Source organism: Panthera onca, chromosome F1, assembly GCF_046562875.1.
Source record: "Panthera onca isolate mPanOnc1 chromosome F1, mPanOnc1 haplotype 2, whole genome shotgun sequence".
In the NCBI taxonomy this organism is placed as follows: domain Eukaryota; kingdom Metazoa; phylum Chordata; class Mammalia; order Carnivora; family Felidae; genus Panthera; species Panthera onca.
The window spans coordinates 6,301,344-6,327,621 of NC_138355.1; the positions used below are offsets into that span (position 1 = coordinate 6,301,344).

The window sequence follows — 26,278 nt, forward strand, 5'->3', positions numbered from 1 at the left end:
ACACCATTCCAAGTACTCTACTCAGTCCTCATGTATTATAAGGCTTTTCCATTCTGGAGCTATTCCTGGCCTTCTGTAAGCTTTAGGGACTGTTTCCCTTCTGTTTTTCCAGTGATCCATTCCTTGGCCTCTGGTGGTTTCCTTACATGCTTACGCTGATCATATAAAGATTCAGGGAACCCACTGCAGATATCTGCATCTCTTTGCATCTCAGATCTTTTATCGGATCACCATTCTACCTGAAGCCTTCTATAGATAATCTTTTCAAACTCTCGTTAAGGGAGAGTTTATTTGTGGTGAACTCTGTTTTTCTAAAAACGTGTTTCATATCTAACGATAACTTCAGTGATCTATAATTATATGTTGACAGCTATTTTTGCTTAGAATTTTGAAGATATTCCAGACTTCTGGCTTTCACTGTTGTTGAAAAGTCATTTCTTTTTATTTATTCTGTATAGGATTCACTGGTCCTCCTGATTCCAAAGAATTGGTGTGTCCAAGTCTGAGAAGTATCTTTCAGAATATTGCTTCTACCTTATCATTTAATGTTATATTCTGAGGGATTTGGAATAAACATATGTTGGCCCTTCTCCCTCTCTCGTTTCTAACTTTTTTAAGACTTTATTTTTAAGTAATCTCTACCCAATTGGGGGCTCAAACTCCCAGTCCCAAGATCAGGAGTTGGATGCTTCACCGACTGAGCCAGCCAGGCGCCCGTCTTGGCTATAACTTCCAACTGCTCATTTCTTTTTCTCTGTCTTAGGTTCTGCAAGAGTTTTGGGGCTCTCTTTCTAGTATGCGATGTTACTTATTTTTTGATTTGGTTTTTGTTGACTTTAGGTACAAAAGGACTATTTGCTGAGTGGATATGACAAAGAATATTTGTAAGTTACAAAGAATCTTGGTGCAGTGAATACGTGTCTGCTCACCGTGGGGTTTTAGAGAAAGAACATTACTTTGGAGTCCTTGCGTTCCTGTCCCTTTCCCTCTTAAACTACTGTTGGGTTTTTGTGTTTATGGTTTCCTTGTTTTATTCATAGTTTTGCTATACATGTTTGTATTCTTAGGTATTATTTTGCTTAGTTTCACAGCCTTTTTAACTCTATGTAAATGTAATCATTCTGCGTGTATTTTCTCCTTTTATTGTTTAGTGTCGTACTCTGGCGTTTTTCCATCTTGTTGCATATGCCACAGTTCTTATAACTCCATTGAGGTTTTTTCTCCGTTGACTTCTCAATTTTACTTAATTTTTTATTCCATAAGTTCTCTAGTTTTTGTCAAATCTGCTTGACTACTTTTCATTATTTTTGTGAAGTTTCTTCCTCATTAGCAAGCTAGAACTTTGATTTCTTTAAACCTATTAAACGTAATTTCTGTTCTCTGATCGTTTTCAACATCTGAAGCTGATTCTGCTGGCTGTTGATCATGGTATCCTTGTTACAGTTTGTTATTTGACAGTGAGCTCATTTTCTTGGAATTTCATCTTTGAGATTCTGGAGACTGTTTGGTGGTTTCTGTGGATTGTGTGGAGCATTACCAACCTGAGAAAAATTGATAAGAAATCCTTCCCTGGGTGTTTTCAGATAACGTAGCTTGAATTCTGGCCACCAATTTGTGTGAAGGGAAATTTTCTGAATAGAGACTCACAGTCATGGTCAAAACGGGCAGCATTATTGCTCCCGTCTTGCACACTGGGTGCTTTTCTCGCTGGCCTTGGTGCCGATGATACAGCCTGTGGAGTTCAGTGGGGGGGCTCTTAGCTTGCCTTGGCTCTGCCAGCCCTTGGCTTTACCTTCTGCCTCCGTGGATCTCAAGAGTCTCAGAAGAAGATCACAGTCACCGGCAGTGGATTTGGTAGCTAATTTCCAAAATTCCTGCCGTCTCTTCGTGTTTGACGTTGCCGATTTCATTCAACAAGTGGTATTTTAACCATTATTTTTGGTCGTTGACAATAGAAGGGTCATTCCAGCAATCTGATCTTCTATACGTTGGAAGTGAAAGATAATTTTCAGTTTTTTTTCTATCCAGTTAAAGATCTGTCCCAAACTCAATTCCTGAGATTATTGTGTATTTGGACTCTTTTTGGGGACTTTCTCCCCCTTTCCCGTAGCAGTAGTTTTTGTAAAATTCATCAGCTTTTCCTGTTTGTGTGTGAAGTGTTCTTTCAGAGTAAGTCAGGCAATAAGATTAATTGCACAGAACCAGGCTTCAAACAGTCTGGGGAATCATGTATATCCTTAGGCCATCTGGCTTAATAAATCTTCACTCCAAAAGCCGTTGGGAAACATTTTATTAGGAGGGAGTACCTCAGACCCAGAAGCACATAAAATGTGTTTTATGATCAGATTTTAGTTTTAGTTTATTTACTCTCGTGTGGTGGCTGTTTCTTTTTTTCTTCTGGCTTAGGCATATTGTAGTACGAATATAATGTTATCTCTTACAAATACTTACAGTGAAAGCATGCGCGGCCTAACAGCACAGGTGACGGCTCTCCTGCGCTTGCCAGAGGTGACCGTGCAAGCCTTTGCGGAAGATGGAGTGACGTCAGAATGTGTGCTTCATGGCAAGCTCACTCCAGGTAAAATAACGTTACTGAAAATTTACTGATGTGATTGATTTGTAAGAGAATAATAAGCACGTATTGTAATTTCCTTTAACGTGGGAGAAAACCGCGACACCCAGTTGTAGTCGTCTTACGTAAACATCTAGCAGCTACAGCTGCATGTGTGATAACACCCGAATACTCGAGAACACATTTCCGGTGAACCTTGGGTGGGTTTTTCCTTATTAAAAATGCTGTGCGTTTTTTATCTCTACACTACGTATATGCTATATCTTTTAGTATTGAATGTTTAATATCGAGTGTTCATATTTAGAAGGCAGAAATAATACACAGCTGTTATTTCTTTATAATCAGTAAGTTTTATTGGTGATGAATTTGGATTAGAATCTGAATAGTCTTAGAGTAGAAAAATCTGATTGTAGGGCCCCGAGTAGTATCCAGAAAGTCTTACTTATTAATTCCATTAACTTGAACAAGATATTAATAGATAGTTTTGGTCATATAATAGAGCAGAAAATCATACCGGAGTAGCCATCAAATTGTGGATTTCAGTCTAGCGAAAGATGCTGCAGGCGCCTTTTCTGAAAATGAATTTCACAGCCATCCATCCTGGCGGGTAGACAGTAAGACATATGGGTCACGTGGCTATTTACAGTGCCAACCTCTTGAATATTGACAGTAGTGACGGTACTTACTGTCGTGCCAGGCACTGTAACAACTTCAACTGAGATATTAGACTCTTCTAAGTAGACACTCTTCTGTGCAGCTAAGAATCCAATAGGTTAAGTCACCTGCTCCCAGTTGGGCCGATAGCAAGTGGTGAAAATTATCTCTGAATCCATGTGTTCTGGGTGCCCGTTGTGCCACGCTGTTTCCTTAAACCGTAGAGGCTCCCATAGCTGTAACCTGGCTTATCCAGCTGTGTACTTGGATGCGTGGTAGACCTCACAGATTTACAAGTTACCATTGACCCAGCTGCTCAAGGGAAAATTCGAGTCTGTTCTTGATTCTTGTTTTACTTCCTCCCCATATCTTCATCAGCAAGCACAGCCTTTTAGTCCTGTCTCTAAGATGAATCTCTAGTCAGTCCATTTTTTTTCATTCACGGTCGCCGACCAGGCATAGGGTGTCGTCTCCGCACCTGTGTCCTGTGCTCCTTCTTGTCCCTTTTCTGCTTAGCAGCGAGGGTAACATTTGAAAACAGGAATCAGATAGGTTAAAAAGCTCCGATTACTTTACATTGTGTACATGATAAGATCCAAACATGGCTGGCGAGGGGTTCAGAAGGGCTCCTGGCATTTCCTATTGTTATACTGGTTATGTCTTGTCTTCTCAGTTAGATTTTGAACTCTTCGGGGATAGACTCATGGGTTACGTTGTATGAGCCTCGGAGCGCCTCGTTTAACTCTTGAGGTATAACGTATTGAAAGTGTGAGCTGTGGAGTTAGGCTTGTGATGCACTTCTGGCCGCGGTATTTGTAGCCATATGGCTGGGGACACGTTAGTTAACCGTGTGAGAGTCCAGGTGCTTTTTCTCTGTATTGGGGTGTGACAAGGACTAAATGAGATGGTCTGTTTTAGCATATAGCGTGGTGCCTTTACCCAAATGTTCACTTTATCATTGAGATAATAGTTGTCTAATACATTTTACTCATCTTTGGACCACTGTGTTCTATAAATGGTTAGATTTCACTTTAGAGATAATGCGTCAAGTTATACATAATGAGCTACGTGTCATATGTGTAAAACATCTAACTTCTGTCTAGTTACGCGGTGTACCTCGAAATAAGCAATGTTTTTGCTGTTTTCTTCTTCTTCTTCTAGGGAGAAACGCACTTGCTTGCCTGGCTTGTGGTCCACAACTTGAGGTAGTAAACTTTCTCACAGGAGCGCGGTTGTCTGCATATCGATTCAATGGAGTGAGTCAGCAGCCTCCCGTCGTCCTGGCTATGAAGGAGTTCTCTTGGCAGAAGAGAACCGGGTTGTTAATCGGACTAGAGGAAGCAGAAGGGAGTGTTCTCTGCCTTTATGACCTTGGTGTGTCCAGAGTGGTTAAAGCCGTTGTTCTTCCTGGAAGGGTAGGTATTGTTTTTTGTTTTTAATAATTTTTTTTTTAACGCTAATTTATTATTGAGAGAACATGAGCATAGGAGGGGCAGAGAGAGGGGGAGACACACAGTCCAAAGCAGGCTCCAGGCTCTGAGCTGTCAGCACAGAGCCCAGTGCGGGGCTCGAGTTCACAAACCGTGAGATCATGACCTGAGCCGAAGTCAGACGCTTAACCGACTGAGCCACCCAGGAGCCCCGGGTAGGTACTGCTTAAGATTCATGAGCATTCTGCTTTCAGAACTAAGCCCCTGCTGGTCACACAGGTGTGTTCGCTTTGTGAAAATTCATTGAGCTATACATTTTTATAATTCATTTACTTTTGTGGAATCGTTGTTTTTCATTAAAAGTTCAAAATACAGAGGTTAAAGGCAGTATGTTATCGAAAGAACATTAATTTCTTGGGGCGCCTGGGGGGCTCAGTCGGTGGGGCGTCCGACTTCGCCTCAGGTCATGATCTCACGGTTCGTGGGTTCGAGCCCCACGTCGGGCTCTGTGCTGACAGCTCAGAGCGTGAAGCCTGCTTCGGATTCTGTCTCCCTCGCTCTGCCCTTCTCCTGCTCACGTTCTGCCTCTCTCTCAAAAATAAATAAATATTAAAAAAAAAATTTAATAATGCTGTGGACTAGATGTCTAGATTATCATGGAGCCATTCAGTAATTTATGCAATTACTTCATGCAATAATACAAAAATTGATAATAATATAAATTCCAACATTTGAGGTATTCTTTTAAATTTCCCCTGACTACTCAATATATGTCATTCATTTACTTTTTTATCAATAATAAAAATTAAATTTCTCTACAAAAAAAAAAATTTAAGAAAGAACGTTAAGTTCTTTTCGATAACAAGTAACAAATAGAACTTTTTATACTTGGTTAGAAAATTGCAAAGTGAAAATAGGGATGACCTAGTTGTTCTGATGCTCTTTTGTATGAAGAGGGTCATCTGTGTCTTGTCGTCTTCACTTGTGTTTTACGAGGACACTGGAAGTTTATATTAAAATATTCATTACTATAGTGTTTTTTCGGTTTGTTTTTTCTTTTTAATTTGAGACTGTAGCCTTGGAGCAGTGGGGGAAATATGTCTTTACTGTTGTTTAAGAGTTGAATGTTTGTTGTTGCTTTTTTAAGAGTCAAATGATATTTAAATAATGGATTCATTTAAAAAAATTTTGGGGGGCACCTGGGTGGCCCAGTCGGTTAAGCGTCCGACTTCGGCTCAGTTCATGATCTCGCGATTCGTGAGTTCGAGCCCTGCCTCGGGCTCTGTGCTGACAGCTCGGAGCCTGGAGCCTGCTTCGGATTCTGGGTCTCCCTCTCTCTCTCTCTCTCTCTGCCCCTCCCTTGCTTACGCACTCTCGCACTGTTTCTCTGTCTCAAGAATAAATACTAAAAGAAAAAGAAAAAGAAATTTTTTTTAACATTTATTCATTTTTGACAGAATGTGAGCAGGGGAGGGGCAGAGAGAGGGAGACACAGACTCCAAAGCAGGCTCCAGGCTCCGAGCTGTCAACACAGAGCCCGAGGCGGGGCTCGAACTCACAGACAGGGAGATCGTGACCTGAGCCAAAGTCAGTCCCTTAACTGAATGACCCAGGCGCCCCTAGAATAGAATTTTTAAAGTTAAAAGGGAGGTAAATGTCAAAATACTCTGTTTTCACAGTTTGAGGAAACTGATGCAGTGGGCAGTGTTGGGGTCTGAAGTGGTCATAGCCTGGTATCTTAAATGTACTTACTTGCCAGTGTTGATTTTAAAGTCAGAATTAATTTAGCAGTTTATTGAGTGCTTACTGTCAGTCAAGCTGTGTCCTAAATTTTGGAGATAAATAGAACTTGGTCTATGCTGTTGAAAAAGCTAGTCATCTAGTGGGAAAAGACAGGTAATAAGATTACAGCCTAAATCCAGTAAGTATTTTGTTTGATAAACTCAAGCACATGGAACATGGAAACACCTGGATGATTTCTGCTTATAGAGGTTGGACATTTTAGACAAAGAGACCAGCATGTAAAAAGTCCTAGTATGTGGAACATTTAGGAACTGGGCTTATTTAGAATGGCTGCGGGAGGGGACAGAGGAGGTGGGGTCTAGGAATGGTGAGGGTTGAGAGAGTGAATGGACGTGTTGCAGTTAGTGACCTCCACCTGAAGTCTTTGGTGAAGTCATTTTAAGTGCAAAGCAGAACTCTAGTATCAAAAGCTCGTTGGATCGGAGTAGTTCAGGTAGCTGATGATAAGGAACCGGACAGGGAAATGACCGTGGATGTGGAGAGGACGGCACAGAAGTAGAGTACACTCAGGAGGTAACACGGACCGGCCCTGCCGATCACTTGGATGAGAGCACTTGAGAAGGAACAAGCAGTGGGTAGGTTCCTGGTGGCTCCCTTGCGTGGATGCTTGGTGTCCCATAGAAGAGGGAATACAGAAGGGAAAGATTGGGAGGGGAGTGATAGATACCTTCAGAAGCATTTGGTCAACTAGTTGATTTGGGGCCAGGGCACAGTATCCCCTCTTAAATTTGTTTGCTTTTAAGTGTCTCATTTTAAAATTAATTAAGGTACCATTATCAGTTAATTCACATGGTATTTGTATGAGGAACGCAAACTGAGTTGGATTTCTTGACCATTCTGAGAGGATTGAAGAGACTGGGCTTTAGTATTTGTCGACATTATTACCAGAAGTTAGACGAGAAAGACAATCCGTGAAATCACAGCTTTCAGAGTTAGAAACTCTGTAGAATGTTCTGTATACCAATGAGCTACAGACAGCCAGGCTTTTTCTGTAATAATAAGTTACAGCCTGAAACAAACTTTTCACTCTGACATGAATGCATAACCCATTGATAGTAAATTTCCTCTTTTCTTTCTAGGACATTCATCAGCGTTACAATAGAAATCACTAAGTACTCAGTTTTCATATGTCATACCCAATTTTTGTGAATTAATAGGAAACTGAAAGGAAGTGAACTAGCAAATAAAATACAGACTATTAGGTACAGACATTTAAAATTTGACCATGAGGGGCACCTGGGCGGCTCAGTCAGTCGAGTGTCTGACTTCGGCTCAGGTCATGATCTCACGGTTCGTGCGTTCGAGCCCTGCTCGCTCAGAGTCTGGAGTCTGCTTCAGATTCTGTGTCCCTCTCTCACTCTGTCCCTCCCCTGCTCATGTTCTATCTCTTCTGTCTCTCTCAAGAATAAATAAACATTAAAAAATGTTTAAAAAAATAAATAAAAATAAAGGTTAGACCTCTTCAGGCTTTAAGGCATAAACAGGACTTTTATTTTTAAAGAGTAAACCCGTAAATTTTTCTTGATCAAGATTTCTTTTTACTCTTCCTCAGGAGAACAGGCTATATGATGAAGGAGTAGCTGGTTGACAGTTTTAAAGAGAAAAATCTAGGTTGGAGTTTAAATAACCCAAGTTAAACTTTCTAGGCTTCAGGGTGCTTCATCTTTAACAGGTACAATTATGCAGAATCCAATATCCAGGGTTACCGTGAGTGTTACGTGAACCAGTTAGTACAAGGCCTGGCCTGTAAGTTTTCATAAACGTCGACTATTATTCCAGCTGTACATTTTATATGGTGAAATGATGGCGTCATTTCTATTGTACCTGGAGTTTTCATTATGTTACTCAGGTCCACAAGTCAAATACAAATTTATAATTCTCTGTTAGAAAATGTTTAAATCTATTATAGCTAGTAACCTGCTCCAACCTCCAGATTTTTCTGTTGTTTCATTGTATTTTTTCACTTTCTGCTTCCAAGGTAACTGCCATCGAGCCTGTTATTAACCACGGTGGAGCCAGCGCGAGCACTCAGCATTTGCACCCTGGCCTGCGGTGGCTCTTCGGTGTGGCGGCTGTGGTGACGGACGTCGGACGGGTCCTCCTCATTGACTTGTGTTTGGATGACTCGTGCGGCCAGAATGAAGTGGATGCGTCAGGTAATTATTTGGAACCTCGGACTGAGCGCCTGCATATTCTGATGCAACGGACCGGTTTTCCTTTTTCTTTTTTGTTTTTAATGTTTATTTACTTTTGAGAGAGAGAGGGACAGAGTGCCAGCGGGGGAGGTGCAGAGAGAGAAGGAGACACAGAATACAAGGCAGGCTCCAGGCTCCGAGCTGTCAGCACAGGACCCGACGCAGGGCTCGAACCCACGAACCGCGAGATCAGGACCTGAGCCGAAGTCGGAAGCTTCGGACCCAGGCACCCCTCACGGACCGGTTTTTCTTAAACAGTGAAAAATATTTATATAGAAGCTTCTGTGTACCTTTGTTTCTTTCACGGCTTGGACCTATTGTATTAGTGTTTTGGGGCACTGTGGAGACTTTTGCGTGAGTTACTCTGTTTATTGGTGAGCTACTAAAGTAGGTCTTGAAAGAGATTGAGGTCCAGATTTGCTTTAGATACACACTTGAACAATAGGTGTTATTACGTATACGCCAGGAGGAGGGCTGAAGGTATAGAATCTTGATTGTAATCAGACAGTATAAAATTATCCAGTGTGTCGGATCTAGCACACTGTTTTTGGCACACTGATTACGTGTCTGCGGTAAGACCAAGGCAGAAATAAAGCGATATAATAGGAAATAACACGGTAATTGAAGGTTTTCTTTCACAGAATGACATCCTAAAATAGAATTAATGCTACTCAGATTTTTAAAAAGTGAGGAGAGACAATTTTTCTCCTTTAATACTAATGTTTTTCTTTTATAAATCTCTTCTTTATCAAGTGCTTTCAGTTTTTTTATTTTTTTATTTTTTTAATGTTTATTTATTTTTGAGAGAGGAAGAGAGACAAAGCATGAGTGGGGAAGGGGCAGAGAGAGAGACACACACAGAATCCAAAGCAGGCACCAGGCTCTGGGATGAGAGCAGAGAGCCTGATGCGGGGCTCGAACCCACAAACTGTGAGATCATGATCTGAGCCGAAGTTGGACGCTTGACCGACCGAGCCACCCAGGCACCCCTCTTTGTCTTTTTCTGGAGCTTTTATAAGATTGGTTTATGCAGGGAGGAGAGCTAATCTAAAAGCCTTTTAAAAATGTATGTATTATAAAGTTTCATGAAAGGACCATTTAATCTTGAGAACATTCTTGATTTTTAAAGCAGTCCTGTATTAGGGCAGATCTCTGTCTATGGATCAGCTAAGAAAGATACAAACGATCATTTTTTTTTTTTAACTTTTTTTAATGTTTTATTTATTTTTCTGAGAGAGAGAGACAGAGCATGAGGCAGTGAGGGGCAGAGTGAGTGAAGGACATAGAATCCAAAGCAGGCTCCAGGCTCTGAGCTGTCAGCACAGCGCCCAATGCAAGGCTCAAACCCACAAGCCGCGAGATCATGACCTGAGCCGAAGTCAGATGCTTAACCAACTCAGCCACCCAGGTGCCCCGAGGTCTAATCTTCTTTAAAAGGACTTACTACTACAAACGATCATTGTTTTATCCCAATTTATAATGAGCATAACTAATAAAAATTGTCAGTGTGTAGTAAAACTGATTGTAACTGCAAGTAGTAAAAATTATATTTAACCAGAAATTTAAAAGCCAAATCAGATTTCTGAACATTTTAAATTTTACCAATTTATGTAGTATGACTTAAAAATACTTGATTTGGCAGAAATAATGGCTACATGTACACTTAAAAAAAATAACCCTGGGGGTGCCTGGGTGGCTCGGTTGGTTAAGCATCCAACTTCAGCTCAGGTCATGATCTCATGGTTCATGAGTTCAAGCCCCACATCGGGCTCTGTGCTGACAGCTCAGAGCTTGGAGCCTGCTTCAGATTCTCTCTCTCTCTCTCTCTCTCTCTCTCTCTCTCTATCTCTCTCTCTCTGCCCCTACCCTTCTTGCACTCTGTCTCTCTCTCTCAAAAATAAATAAACATTAAAAAATTTAAAAACCTCACAATGATAAAAACTGTATCTGTAATTTTGATATGTACAAAGATCTGATAAACTCTGGGTAAAGTTAATGAAAAGAATTGACTCGCAGAAATCATAGTAACTGAAAGTGAATTTATAGAATATTAGAAATGCTTAAACTGCTCTTTACAGAAAATTGGTAGAGAAGTTAAATGGTCTTGATGGGGTTTTGTTTCAGAGTTTTGTAGATAACATCCTTCTAGATGTGAGGCTAATCAATATGATTGTATTCATAATTAAAGCTCTCTTCAGACCAAAATAGTAAAGTTAGAACATCCTTTATTTCAGAAGTCCACAACCAGTAGTGGAATTCAGGGCAAGGATAGTTTTTATAATGGAATTCTTTGGATCGTGATCAGAGATCGGAATCATTTCTCAGTTACAAGAATTATAAAGCCATTGAATAAAAAATTGGGGTTTAATGCAAAATTGTTTTTTTTGCTTATGAAAGATAAATAGTTATGATTATAACTATTTGGACTTCATTGTATACACGTAACATAGAAAATGAAATTCCTGATGTTTATTATACTATAAATACTGTTTTATAATATTTTCAACCTTAATGGTATTGTACATCTTTCCACATCAGTACAGTAGAGTCTATCTTACTCTCTTGAGTAAGAGTAAGTTTACATTATTCCATTGTATGAGCTATTTATTTTGGCAAAATTTAGTCACTTGCTCTTTGGAAAAATAATCAGAAGTGGAAGGGATCAGGAGGGTAATCGTTCAAGTACAATACGTGATTTTTCCCCTCTTCATAACAACAGCATGAGGGAATCTGCCCTTGCACAAGGGTTATATCACTACATGGGCCTGAGTATTTTTCCTTTTTATGAAAGATTTCAGACATCTTCTGGTAGATAGAAGAATATAAGAATTTCCACGTCCGTCAACCTAAATTCAAGTTTGATTTCAGAACTTACCATGAGTGTCTTTTTTTTCTTTTCCTTCTCCCCTACCTTTGCTTCTGAATTAATTTAAAGCAGATAATGGCTGTTTCACTGTATAGTCACAATGCCATTACCAGTCCAGACTACATTAATAATAACTCCTTGGTGTAGTCTAGTAACTAATCCGTAAGTCAGATTGCTATGATGGCCTCTAGGGCAACTTTTTGCATTTGTATTGTTTGAGTCTGGATCTAAACAAGGTCCATGCATCACATGTGAGTTACGTCTCGTATCTCCTTGAACATAGAGTGGTCCTCCCTCTTGCCTCTCCTTTTCTATTTGTAGTACCACTGCCTTGCTGAAGAAGTTAATCTGGTAGGATGCCCTACATTGTTGAATTATCGGAGTGTTTACACGTGGTGTCATTTACATTTTGCATTTTCTGCAAACGTAAGTTAGTTCTGACTAGAGTGAGATGTGACATCTGGCAGGGATACCTCAGAAGTGCTGGGTGTTTCATACTGTGTCCCGTCAGGAGGCACGTCGTGTCTCGTTTCACCTTTAGTGATCAGTAGGTCCAGGGGATGACCGCATGATTCTCCTTGGTAGAGTTTCCCCTCAACCTTTGTACCGGTGATTCTCAACCAGGGGTGACGTTTGCCCTTTAGGGGATCTTTGATGATGTCTCAGGACATTTTTGGTTGTTGCTCCTGGAGGGAGATGGTGTTAGTGACATCAGGTAGACAGAGGCCCGGGATGCAGTTTACCATCCCACAGCGCATAGGACCGTTCCTCAGCAAAGACTGATCTGATCCCGAGCGTCAGTAGAGCCAGTGTTGAAAACCCTACTTAAATTCATTGTTTCATCCATTTATAGAGCGTGTTTTGTTTTGTTTTAATTTCTTAATGTTTATTTTTGAGAGAGAAACAGAGTGCAAGCTGGGGAGGGGCAGAGAGAGACAAGGAGACACAGAAACTGAAGCAGGCTCCAGGCTCTGAGCTTTCAGCACAGAGCTTGACGTGGGACTCGAACTCACAGGACTGCGAGATCATGACCCGAGCCGAAGTCGGACACTCAGCTGACTGAGCCACCCAGACAGCCCTCATCCATGGAGATTGTTACCTCAATCTCTTCATTCATTAGGGGATACAAAAATGATGATTTTGAAATTCTGTTAATCTAAGGAAGAAGTTTCTCATTAACCAGGGCTGTTTGTTTACCCTGAAATACAGTTTGTACAGAAAAGGCAGGATAAATGCTTACTATTTCTTTAAGTACTAATTTTCAGAGTAAGGAGCTGGTACTCAGGGACTTAAAATGGTTTATAGTAAGGTCTTTTGTAGGTGAGCAGGATAGGAACTCATGAAGTTTTATGAGTGTGTGTTTACTTAATGTGTTTCGTTCATTCATTTTCATTGTTTTTTTGATGTTCAAAATGTTATTTTTTACTAATGAAAACCCCTTCATTTAGTCTGACAAATCCCCTTTAGACTATGATAGCTTCCTCTGTTTCCGGCACGAGATGAACTAGGCTCATCTTACGTATTTCCTGCCCCAGACCTGGAACCGGCCACTGCTCCAAAGGGAATATTTAGGTTCTTAGTTCTAAATTTAAATAAAGAAACCATCAGCTTTGTTTCTGATTAGTAAGGAAATCGTTTAATACTTTAAAAAGAAGAGCATACTTTTGAGAATATTTGAAAACGTACCATGAGATTTTTTAAAAAAATTACACAACTAAATGTATTTTGAAAATCGTAGCGTTTGAACAGATACAGGTGGCTGTCGTATAGTTCAGCCTGCTTTGTCATCATGGATCTTGTCGTAATTGACCACAGTGGTCTTCAGCTGAAGCTTGCCTAGCAGGTGACCCGTTCGCTTTTGTGCTCTTTACGATTTGTTAATCTTACTCCCTTTGTGTCTCCAGACCTTGAAGTCGTCACCGGCATCCCAGCTGAGGTGCCGCACATCAGAGAGACCGTGATGCGGGCAGGGCGCCATCTGGGCCTCCAGCTCGCAAGCCCGTCCGGGACAGCTGCGTCGGCGCTCTGTTACATCGGCAGGACTAACCAGCTGGCCGTGGGCTTTTCCGATGGCTATCTAGCTCTGTGGAATATGAAAAGCATGAAAAGAGAGTAAGTACAACTTTTTTCTCGTTTGTTCATTGGTAGCTGCTTTCTGAATATAGCTTGTACTCAGGTATTACTATTTTAAAATTAGCGTAAAGAGAAAAAGGTAGGATAGGTGACCAGTTGAGTGTGAATAATTTCTTACTGCATGAAATCACAGCTTGATATAAAGGAATGATTTAGCACGTGAATTTAGGTCGAGTCTTTTGGTGTATATTTAAAAGACATTTCAGTTATTGTGTGCCATTTGCTAGTAAAACACCACTCTGTAAAGGTAAACGATATATTTACGGGGTGCGAATTCTGTCCAGAGTACTTTCCTTATAACCACACGTGTAAAGCTAATGGTAGAAGTTCTTGGTTGACAGAAAAACAGAGTTTGTTTTTTTTTTTTTAATTTTTTTTTTTTTTTAAGTTTATTTATTTTTGGGACAGAGAGAGACAGAGCATGAATGGGGGAGGGTCAGAGAGAGAAGGAGACACAGAATCCGAAACAGGCTCCAGGCTCCGAGCTGTCAGCACAGAGCCCGATGCGGGGCTCGAACTCAGGGACCGCGAGATCATGACCTGAGCCGAAGTCGGCCGCTAAACCGACTGAGCACCCAGGCGCCCCAACAGAGACTTTTTTAAAATCAACGTTAAAAGATACCATGTTTTGAAATTTTTATCCTGTTTAAATTTCCCTCAGTTGTATCGATACTTTTTAAATTGGTATTTTTGGCGTTCAGATTGTTGAAGGCACGTGGCTGGCTCAGGCAGTAGGGCGTGCAGCTCTTAATCTTGAGGTTGTGAGTTTGAGCCCCACGTTGGGTGTGGAGATTATTTAAAAAAAAAAAAAATTCATAAAAAGTCCTTAAAATGCTGTGGAATTGACCCTTTTTTGAGGGAAGTAGCCCTTTACTGAGGAAGGTAGCAAATAGGCATTACAGACTTCTAGTCTGTATAGAGAGTTAAGTGGATGCCCATTTTTCTCCCAAGTTGTTAATTTGGTATTTTTTCATTTTTTTTCAAGGCCTATTGGAATATTTTCTTGAGTAATTTATCTTGCCAAAAAGTCAACAGTAGTCACTCTTCCAAACTTTCTGTTCCGTTATTCTCACCAAGAAATTGGTACCTACCGGGCTCTTCTTGGTAATCAGTGTATGCCCTATGCCACGTTTGAAGCGGACGAGAAAAGAGAGGAGGAAACTAACGAGGTTCTCTCATCTCAAACCAGGCCCTTTGCTCACTGTTGCGTTCTTTGATAATATCAGAGAATGACAAGCCCTTGAAGTAACTTCCGTCCTTGAACCTCCTCAGAGCCCTTTCTTTTGGTCTGGGTTTTGCAAGGTACCCGTGATGAGGCGGTGGTGCTGTCGCCTGGTGGCCCCCGCGGGAAGGCCACCTTGGCTCTCTGCGCGGAGAACCTTTTCCCAGCTCTTGTCTTTGAATTGCTCCCGAGAGCCTGGAGGATCGGCCTCTCTGGCTCTTCCCCAGCGCCGGCCAGCCTCTCGGGGGTGATTTCTAGGTGCTTTACGGGAGCCCCTCGGGCTCTCGCCGCCCCGGTGTCGCGATGGGGAAACTGGCCCGGGGCGAGCAGCCGAGGTGACGCGCTGTGTCGGGGTTTCAGCGCCCACGGCTGCCTCCCTGGGGAGCAGCACACGGTGGCACTCGTGGGGCTGGAAGGTGCCCTTGTAGTGGTTTTAGCCCTTCCAGCGCCGCGCCCACGGTCGGCCGTGACCTGGTACGCCCTGTGTATCTTTGAAGATGAGACGATTGCGTGAGCGGCAGTTGCTCTAACCCGAGATTGTCCCAAGACCCCTGATTCTTTCTTCAGGAAACCACCGGTTAACAGTATGACGCAGACCACTTTTTGTGCCTGTTGTAGGTACTACACTCAGTTGGAAGGTGGACGAGTTCCCGTGTACGCACTTACTTTTCAAGAGCCGGAGAACGACCCTCGTAATTGCTGTTACCTGTGGGCTGTTCAGTCTACACAGGACAGGTAAGCGTGAGACGTGTTTTTAAAAACATTTGCCAGCGATGCGGCAGCAGTTAATTTCTATTGGAAAGTTTCGTAGTACGTTGTCTCCGTTCGGTGCAAACGACATAGTTCAGTGGATTAGCAAGTGGTGGTTGAAATGATCTTGAAGGTGAAGGGATTGTTTCCAGGTGGTTGAGTGAGTTCTGAGGTGGCGGTAAGGACACTGTGCTCGTCTGTCTGCCTGCCGTACCCGGGAGTGAGCCAGTGCGCTGAGTAGGCAATGGCCTCGCTGCCTTACACCGGGGTTTGCGGCCTCCCGTGTTCTCACGTCCCACCATCTTTCTCTGTTGTGTGTGCCTCTCGTTTTTATCGACCCCGACTCTGTTCTCTGGTCCTCCTGTTTGCCTGGCCCAGTGTACTCCTAGCATTCATTTGGTTAGTTTTCACTCTGTCACAGGGTCTAACTTTGTCCCAAGTATAGCTCATGAGAAACCTTGCAGCTGTATTCCATCCGTTCAGCTTGCTCATTTCCAGGGTTAGAGTGGCAGAAGTATTGATTTCTTTGTCTTTTTCCTTGATGTTTCATTCCTTCTTGGATGATCGATGAAACAGTCAAGCTTGTGGGATAAAGCCCATGACGGTGGTGACCCGTTGTTCCCGGTACTTTCTCCCAAGTCCATCCCACCTTGGGCTCTAGGTACCTGAATTGGGGTCTCTTGGGGTTTTTGTATTAGACATCCCCACTTCGTGGTTTTGTCTTACCTTCTTACTCTGTGGTAAGTGATGGAAACGAAGAATTAATTTGCCACTTTTGTAATTTGTCCATCCTGAAAAAATAGTGAAATGAAAATACAGAGACCGCTATTGGGCTCTCCCTCACGGGGTCCGGTCCGTGTTTCCATCCATCTGAGTGCAGTGGGGGCGGCAGCAGTTTGATGGGCTCACAGTCTTCTGGGCTGTTCAAGCAGGGCTCTGGGGGATGGGGAATGCAAGGGGACTGTCATCTAAATGATCGTTGTATTTATTTTTTCCTCCTAGGATTGTCTCTTAGGATGAGTTTGGTTATTATTCTTTAAAAATTTTTTTAACATTCATTTTTGGGAGAGAAAGAGAGAGCATGAGTGAGTGGGGAGGGGCAGAGAGAGAGGGAGACACAGAATCTGAAGCAGGCTCCAGGCTCTGAGCTGTCAGTACAGAGCCCAACGCAGGGCTCGAATTCACAGACCAAGAGATCATGATCCAAGCTGAAGTTGGATGCTTAACCAACTGAGCCACCCAGGCACCCTGACTTATTATTCTTTATGTGGATTTTTTTATTTTGCTTTTTCTGAATTTCCCACACTAAGGTCTAGAGTGTTTTCCTCTTATTTTGGAACTTGGTGAATAAGTCTGCGTTCTTTTTTACCATACCACTCTTGATTCTTGTAGTATTATCAGTAGGTGATGCCCCCTCTGTTCTTATAATCAGGAAGCTGTGTGAATATTCTCTGCTCCTGATTTTCTTGTGTAAAATCCTCATGAACTGTATGCACTTCCCTGAGTCCTTTTTTGACGTAGTTTTCAGACCTCTATAGTTGACTCTTCTACTCACCCCCACCCCACCCCCACCGTCAAAAATCCACCTATAACTTTTGACTCCCCCAGAACTACACTACTAATAGCTTACTGTTGACCAGAAGCCTTACTGATAATATCAACAGTCAATTAGCACATATTTTGTGTGTTATATGTGTTACATACTGTATTCTGGTACCAGTGTCTAATTTTTGGCTTAATTTTTCCAGTATACCTATGCTGTGTGGTTCATCTACGTTTTTTTCAAATTGTCACAGATCTCCAAAAAATCTCCCTTTGTATTTATTGAAAACAATCTGTGTGCAGATTGAAAACAATCTGTGTGCAATCTGCACAGTTCAAACCCATGTTGTTAGAGGGTCAACTGCATTTGCACTTGAAGCACAAATGAATCACAGTTTAAAATGTGGGCAGAATATACTGTTTTCTGTTTCTCTTAGGGTGATGCCCTGCATTTACTTACCTTGATTACCCACAACACACTGAGTAACACATGGGAATAACTCTCTAGTGACTTTTAAACCACTGTCTAGTAGTCTGTTCCTTTAATAGGACAGGGTTAATTTATTTGGTAATTTGGATTATTTGTTCCTACATGATTTACTTTGCATTTGTCAGTATTACTGATGTGAGATATTTTTGAGAATGGTATTTTTGTGGTCTTCTGGTCTTTGACTTAATCGGTCGTGGGCCTCTTTGAGAATCTGGTGAAGGCTGTGATATATATTCGTATGTGTGTGTGATATGACTTAAAGCAGGATTCCTGACCTGAGGTCTGTGGGGAGACAAAGAGCAGTCTGTGAGCTCCCGTTGTAAACAGGATTATTTACATTTGTTTATGCGTGTATGAGTATTACATACGCTCTGTGTGTAGAGGTGTTGTTTGTACGTGTGTGATTTGTGTACGTATACGTGTACCATTTATATGTGTGTACATGTGTGTCTTTTTTCTGTATTGTTCACATACACGTATAAACAGATAGAAATAATCTTGTTTACAACTCATGGGAGCTCACAGACTGCTCGTCGTCTCCCCGCAGACCTCAGGTCAGGAATCCTGCTTTAAGCCATTCTTAGGCTACTCTCTCACTTTACGAAGGTGTGTGATTAATTTAACAAAGGCTCTTCTTCCATCCCCTGGTCATGGACTTTACCAACATCTTACTGGTATTATAAGTAGATGAAAATAATACAAATTTAGATTGAAAGTCTAAATCGAAAGGACAGATGGTATGGTCCTTCCTTTTTGCCCCCAGAGTGATTACTTAAACAGGGTAAAAAAGGGAAGAGAAGAATCACTGTGGAGTGACTGTGCCACCATGGGATGACACGGGCGTAGGTCTTAGCTGTTGCCACAGAGCTCATCGATTATGATAAAAGCCACGTTAATTTTGTAATATGGAAAATTGAATGGAAAAACTGTGCGGTGTCCCTTTAATGGTGGTTGTATCCAGTTTATCCTGTTTAGTATTTGGTCTTTTCGAGGTTATTTGTCTTTGTTTCACGTCTGCGTGTTTATTCATTCAACATAATTATCGAGCATTTACTATGTGCTGGTGACAGTTGGAGATATGTAGCGATGCATAACCAATAAATCTCTGTTCTTCTAGATGTTATATTTCAGTGAGTATATTTCGTAAGTATATGAGTGCGCATATTTAACATAATTTCAGGTAGTGATGTTAAATACAGAAAAATAAAGCTGGGAGAGGAAATACAGAATGTGTGTGATGTAGGGAACTGCTATTTCAGATTGTGTAGTTAGGGAGATGTGGACGAAGTGGGTTGGGACAGGGAGAGAGGAGAGCCATGGGAAGATCTGCGGGAAAGATTGCAAAGACCTTAGAAAAACGTCACAAGGAAAAGCAACAAGAGCAGGAAAGGGTAGAACGCAGAGCCGTCACGGGCGAGGTCAGAAAAGTAGAACTGGTCTCTAAAGGGCCATGGAGGTCAGGATAATGGGACTATTTGAGTTTGGTCTGGCTGTACCAGACCAATGAAATCTCTTTCTGGTGGTAGGGTCTATCTAAGCATTAGTAGTTTTTCAAAACTCCTCTGGTGATTCTAATAATAAGCAACCAAGGTAGAGAACCACTAGCCCAGAGTGAGACTAGCTAGAGAAAAGAAGAAGCTGGGAAGCCTTCTGCGCTCAGAGATGATTGAAGGTTGGGAAGCAGGGGGCAGAACCGCCGGCAGAGGACTACGGGTAGTGTAGTGTGGGGACCATTAAGACAGTGTGGTATCCTTGGAAGCCAGGTAAAGTAGGCGTTCTAAGAAAGATGGGCCCGAGAGAAGAAGAATTCAAATTCAGACAGTATGGAAGTCTGTGCTCTTAACATTTACCGCGTGCTGTACTTGAGCAGTGCACAGCTGGTTCGGTATCTGCTTTATGTCCTTACCGTGTAGCCCTCCTGCTGTGGTACAGGGCAACCCCGTCATTTCAGACAGAAGCCTCCCAGGATGGAGGGAGAGACCAGGAAGGAGGAGCAGAGGACGTGCTGTCCCGTGCCGAGGGCTTTCTGTGGTTGCCGTGGGATAGTTCTGTTTACATCTGTTGCCTGGAACTTGGGCCTTCTGCACCCAGCCGCAAAGGAGGCTGGGAAATGTGGCATATTTTAAGCAGCCATGTGCCTAACGAACACTTCCCTATGAAAGAAGGGCAGAGGGAATGTTGACCCAACAGCTGTAGTCTCCACCACGTAAGGGGTCACCTAAAGTTTGCAAATCACATCAGTTTGAGCTAATTAGAATTAGTTAAAAATAAAAATCGGGCGCCTGGGTCGTTCAGTCAGTTAAGCGTCCCACTTAGGCTCAGGTCATGATCTCGCGGTTCGTGAGTTCGAGCCCCACGTCGGGCTCTGTGCTGACTGCTCGGAGCCCGGAGCCTGCTTCGGATTCTGTGTCTCCCTCTCTTCTCTCTGCTCTGCTCTCCGCCACTCACTCTATCCTCCTCCGCTCACGCTCTGTCTCTCTCAAAAGTAAATAAAAGATTTAAAAAAATTTTTTCTAATAAAAATAAAAATCAGTTATTGTTTCAGAGGACTGCATTTTGTGAAAACGACCAAGTAAAAGTAAGTTCTTCACATTGACCTTAGTTTTGTCACGTGCAGCGTTGCATACTGGACAGTAAGAGATGCTTAATGTTTGAATGTGATATTTAGCGTTTCTTCTCAGTTAATCTCTGTTTCTTCCAGTGAAGGGGACGTTTTGAGTTTACACCTGCTTCAGCTGGCCTTTGGTGATAGAAAGTGTTTGGCATCGGGACAAATCTTGTATGAGGTAAATGGTACTGGGGATACGGGTTCGTTATTACCGCTTTGTCACCGTTTTGCCTTTTTTAGTCTTTGTCTAAAGATATTAACATATCGAAAAGTTATTCTTCTATTCAAGTGAATAATGTATTCATAATATAACAGAAAGAGTGTTAGAGTAGGGATCACAAGACTAGCTGTTTTACCCGGGTAGCACTCTTAACTTGCCCAGGTATCGCTGTCCCCTAAAATGAGATTAGACAAGACTCATCTTGTGACCTGATTGGTACCAGAGAAAAACAGCTCCCCCATGTTGCACTAATACCAAAGCAGTAAGCCATGAGGTGACTTTATAAACGGTCTCAGGGCGCCGGCCTGGCTCAATTAGTAGAGCACGCGACTCTTGATCTCGGGGTTGTGAGTTCAGGCCCCACGTTGGGTGTAGAGATTACCTAAAAATAAAATCTTAAAAAAAATAAATAAAATTTTTTTTAAATGTTTATTCTGGAGAGAGAGAGCAAGTGAGGAGGGGATGGGGGTGGAGAGAGAGGGGGACAGAGGATCCAAAGTGGGCTCTGCGCTGGTAGCAGCCAGCCCGATGCGGGGCTCGAACTCAGACCGTGAGATCGTGACCCGAAGTTGGACGCTCAACTGACTCGGCCACCCGGGCGCCCCAAAATTAAAAACAAATTTTTTTTTAAACGGTCTTGCCACTTAACAATTGTAAACGCGGGTAAACGCATTGGACTTTCAGATGACTGTTTTTCCAGTTGAGTTCTAGAGGAAGAAGGGCCGTGCTGCCGACGGCAGTGTGGTCAACCCTCGCGTTCCTTTCTGTGGAACAGGCTTTCTTAACCTCGTGTTTGAGGATACGTGGACGGGCTTTAAAGAATCCACGAAGTCTCTGAAATCTGTGTGACATTTTTGTCATCAGTGGATGTTTCTGGGGAGAAAGTCTCATAGCTTTTGTTAGATTCTTACAGACATTGACGGGCAAAAACAAAGTGAAGAGCTGCTCTAGAGCGAGAATTGCACTGAGAACACAGGAACACGTTTGCCGGCCTGGAGCGTGTCTGTGTGTAATTCTGATGGTTAGTCCAGTTTACGCTGCAGCCCAAAGTACAGGGTTCCCACGTTTGGTAACGGCTTTAGATTTGTTGGTGACTATTTTCGAGACACTAAATTTAGCCTCGTGTGTCGTGTGCTATATAAAATTTCAGAGCCCTTTTCAGTGATTTGTTCTCTCTATTCTTTAACTTTTTGTGTTTCCTTCGTATTGTGTGAAAAATGTTTCAATTTGGAGAACGTTTATTTTTTATTTTTTAAAGTTTATTCTGAGAAACAGTGGGAGGGGCAGAGAGAGAGGGAGAAAGAGAGAATCCCAAGCAGACTCCGTACCGTCAGCACGGAGCCTGATGTGGGGCTTGAACTCACGGACCGTGAGAGCATGACCTGAGCCAAACCAAGAGTCGGCTGCTTAACTGACCGAACCACCCAGGCGTCCCAGATTTGGAGAATTCTTAACTTCTGGATGACTTTTTGCCTAGAATTCTATTAAGGTTTGCGTACGTTTTATCTTTCAGGGGCTAGAGTACTGTGAAGAGAGATACACACTGGACCTCACGGGTGGCATGTTTCCTTTGAGGGGACAGACTAGTAATACCAAGCTGTTGGGCTGCCAGAGTATAGAGAAATTTCGATATCATGGCGACAGAGAGGAAGGTATGAGTGAAGGTCAGTTAAAAAGTGCTCTTAATATATATCATGTGCAATGCCTGATTTTAAGATTTATCTTGACGTAAGATTTATGACAGTTACTGCTTTTTAGAGTTCATACTCCTGGCAGTTAACAAATTGAGATACTAATTATGGAAATTTATTTAGGTCTGTCTGAGCTCCTAGGTGTTTCTTACTCTCCACATTGCCGTACGGAACTCAAGAATGGAGTAGATTCGGAGACCCTTAATGAAGGAGCCTTGTATTTTCGTCCACCTCTCTCTAAATGGACAAAAATGGCCTCTGGTTCTGACCAGAATGAAGAGGCTGTGAATAATGCTTCCCTCTGTGTATTTTTGAGACCTGCCTTGGATGCCTTTAATTTTTCCGTTTCCTTTCGTGTCCTCCCTTCTTCCTGGTAAACAAGCCTTGCTTAGTCACGGTTGCAGAGGGTTTAGAATCCAGCGCGGATTCGGATCCCAGCTGTGTCACTAGTTGTGACCTTTGACAAATTATGTAACATTTCTGAGCCTCCCTCTCCCCATCCGTGAGTGGAATAATACAGTTGTACGTTCTGCAGCAGGCAGTCGGGAGGATTGATTGGGACCGTGGGAGGGGTTCGTGCAGTCCCGGGAATTGCACTAGGGCCGTATTTGTGTCGGCGGTCTTACTGGGGTTCATCCTCAGGGGCACTTCATCTGTCCTGAGCGTGTCTTCTTTTCTTGTCCCATGTCTGTAGGGGGTCCAGTCATCACATCGAGCTACAAATGCCCCAAGCAGAGCTCTCCACCTCTTCTCACTGTCCCCGCCCCTCTTCCGCTTTGTTTCCTGTTTGTTGGGTCTCAGACGTTGGCTTCTTTCTCTCCTGTTGTTTTCTCTCACTTTGTTTCTGACTTTCCATCCCACAGCTACCATCCAAGTCCTTGTCTTTCCTCCCGTTACCGTACGGCTGGCTCAGTCCTTCTCAGCTAGAATTCCTCTGAGGAATTAAGCCCAGCGCCTAGGCCGCCCGTCGTGGCTATTGAGATTCTCTGGTACTGTGTTCCGTTGTTGGGACAATACTCATCCAAGTCATTTTCTGCTTTCTACCTCCACTGCATCAAAGTTGCCAAAGCGTTAAGCGAGAATAAGCCAGGATAGAACTTTTCTGATGCGTACTTCTTAATAAGATCTTCTTGAAATAGAAAAACAGTTAAGATACAAGTGAATGTCACTCTCCTTACAGAATGAACGATAGAAGTGTGCTCTGGTATATCAAATAGCAGTTGAGACTCCTTAATTTGTGAGAAAACGTTGCTGAAATTTTATTCGGGCTAATCTTACTTTGCAATGATTTATTCCATTTTTTAAAACTACGTGCTTTTCTTTCAGCGCTGTCTCCTGACACCAGTGTTTCAGTCTTTACCTGGCAGGTGAACGTATATGGACAAGGGAAGCCTTCTGTGTACCTGGGGCTTTTTGACATAAATCGTTGGTATCATGCGCAAATGCCAGACTCGCTAAGGTATGGTTTCTCTCTCTTTTTCTCTTTCTCGTATTTGTATGTGTAGCCGCTCGGTGACTTAATGGTTTTGTAAAATTTTCTTGTAGATCAGGAGAGTATCTGCATAGTTGCTCCTATTTTGCATTGTGGTCACTGGATTCTGTCGTGAGTAAGGCTTCCCCACACTACATCTTGGATGTGCTGGTGCACGAGAGAAGCTTGAGTCGAGGAGTGCCTCCCTCGTTCCCGCCTCCTGAGCAGTTTTTTAGCCCAAGTACTTACAATTTTGGTATGTATTTCCTTAACATGACCTTTCAAGAAAAATCACACGTGTCTGCGTGTTGGTGCGAAATACGTATATGTATAGTACGCGTGTGCATATACATATGGTACATATACAGTGTGTGGTATGCACGTGTATGTAATTACCTGCTCATGTCTCATTACCGATAGTTAATATATGGGCAGCTGAGGAAATTCATTTGATACGTACATGAGAAATTTAATACTTAGATGTTTTATAAAGAAAGTATCACTATTTTGAATTTGTTAGAAAAGATAACTATTACTTACGGTGCGGCTTGGTATCTTGCCAGGATAGGAGAATTATTTTATTTATTTATTTTTTAAAGTTTATTTATTTTGTGAGAGTATGCATATGCAGTCAGGGGAGGGGCAGAGAGAGGGAGAGAGAGAATACCAGGCAGGCTCCGTGCTGCTAAGAGCCCAACGTGGCCCACGGACCGCGAGATCATGACCGGAGCCGAAATCGAGAGTCAGACACTTAACCAATTGAGCCACCCGGGCGCCCCGTTTTTAAATTTATTATATGCAATGATTTTGATAACCTTGCCTACCAGCCTCTTGTTAGGATAAATTTTGTTGTATTAGTGCCATCTAAAAATCTAATATGTGAGCGGATATTTTTTCATCTTTTTTTTTTTAGATGCCACTTGTTTATTAAACTCAGGAATTGTTCGTATAACTTGTAATGGCTTTCACAAGGAGGTAGGTGGCAACTAACACTGGACAGAGTGTGTCTGATCGGGCTAAAGTCCGGTCGTGGATGTCAGCTGCATTTAGTGTTAATTGTACAGACTGTCGTTTCAGCTCAAGTGGTAGGTCCTGCTAGGTTTGTGATGTTGGCAGCTAGTGCCATTAGTTACCGACAGCCTGTTCTGGCAATGTGCCAGAAGAGGTGTTGGGTTGTTTTTAGCAGCTTTGTGTGGATGTCAGCCACTTGAACCTTAAGGAGAATAGCGAAGTAGGTCAGTGCCTTAACCACATCCCTTTTTGTCCATCCTCTTAATTCTCCTCTTTCTCCTCAGGAAGCTTATGAATAAATGAAGTAACGCAAAGAAGGTACCTAGGACAGTGCCTGGCAGAGTGGGCGATAACTGATGTTGAAAAATACTTTTCTGGGGAAACACAAAATGGCAGATTTTTAAATGGATAATCAGCTAGATGTGCATGAATGCCGTATTTATACTTGATATTTGATCCTTTTACATCAGATCAGGAGGAACAAACTGCCGGGGGCAGTGAGGGGGCCTGGGCGGGGGGGTGTTCATTTAGATCTGTCACCAAGTCTGTCAGCTTTAGGGAAGGAATAGGGTTATCTTTCATAAAAAGAAAAAGTGACCTACAATGCCCTCATCAGTAATATTATTTATAACTAATAAGCATTGGTTTAGCTCAAGAACCTTATAAACCCTGTTCCTTGCCAGAAGTGTAAAAATGGAGTCTTTTGCAATTTCCATTCAGCGTCTTTTAGTCTTATTCAGAATATTAAGTGTAAACTAAGGTGATTAGCTTATTAATTATTCTTAAATTTGATTAAGTTGTGTATTTTTTGACGTTTATTAATCGATCTTTACAGACTTTGACTTTTTTAAAGAAATCAGGACCATCTCTCAGTGAATTCATACCTGATGGTTATAATCGATGTCTTATGGCTGGCCTTCTGTCACCAAGACTTGTTGATATTCAGCCTTCCAACTTAACTCAGGTGAGGTGATTTCTAACTCTTGTTTATTTTGGGTCATAGATTATTAGCTTCTATTGTAATAAAAGTCTACTAGATCATTTCTGCGAAGGTAGGTTAGGTGATGTAACGCTCACGCTGCATGATCAGTGGCTGTGGTCTTGGCTGTGGCTTACGTCACATACTCCCAGGACTCATTAGCCGTAACTCGGCCCCGGGTTCACTTAGCTGTATAGGAGGACACGGGACAGGAGGCACCCCATGGCGGCCTCAGGCTTGTCCTGAGGGGAAGCTGTTAAAACAGACTGGGGGCCATTTTCTGGCCCCTGTGAGAACAGCACTGGTGCAAGAGCGTGAGCCCAGGTGAGTCAGGGATTGAAACTGCCTTTCCCTGCCAAATGCTCCAGCTTGGTGATAGCAGAGAGCTGTTCGTCATCCTCAAGGACTTGGGTGCTCTAAGTGCTCCATTTAACCCTTTTACTTTAGGAAACTTCATACTGATTATTTTTTTTCTAGTTATATACTGTCAAATTAAGGCAATAATATCTTAAAACTTTGACATGAGATGAGGTGCCTGGGGGGCTCAGTCGGTTAAGCATCCGACTTCAGCTCAGGTCATGATCTCTCACAGTCTGTGAGTTCGAGCCCCATGTCATGCTCTGTGCTGGAGATGGTAGGGG

At 42.4% G+C, this 26,278-nt stretch overlaps 1 protein-coding gene across 6 annotated transcripts in view; it reads left to right on the top strand.

The window, feature by feature from the left end:
* Positions 1-26,278, top strand: part of AHCTF1 (AT-hook containing transcription factor 1) — a 78,912-nt gene that overhangs the window by 10,204 nt on the left and 42,430 nt on the right. For 5 of the 6 annotated variants that reach the window (XR_009613350.3, XM_060643328.3, XM_078440528.2 and 2 more), the window contains 11 exons: positions 2,454-2,578; positions 4,388-4,641; positions 8,438-8,615; positions 13,425-13,632; positions 15,494-15,610; positions 20,359-20,443; positions 21,999-22,149; positions 23,503-23,635; positions 23,722-23,903; positions 24,561-24,622; positions 25,494-25,622. Coding sequence is in view for 5 of the 6 variants with exons in the window: in XM_060643328.3 (XP_060499311.3) it covers positions 2,461-2,578; positions 4,388-4,641; positions 8,438-8,615; positions 13,425-13,632; positions 15,494-15,610; positions 20,359-20,443; positions 21,999-22,149; positions 23,503-23,635; positions 23,722-23,903; positions 24,561-24,622; positions 25,494-25,622 (1,617 nt within the window). In the remaining variant the exon portion in view is untranslated. The remainder of the gene's footprint in view (positions 1-2,453; positions 2,579-4,387; positions 4,642-8,437; positions 8,616-13,424; positions 13,633-15,493; positions 15,611-20,358; positions 20,444-21,998; positions 22,150-23,502; positions 23,636-23,721; positions 23,904-24,560; positions 24,623-25,493; positions 25,623-26,278) is intronic. The other variant, XM_078440531.2, reaches the window with a different exon arrangement.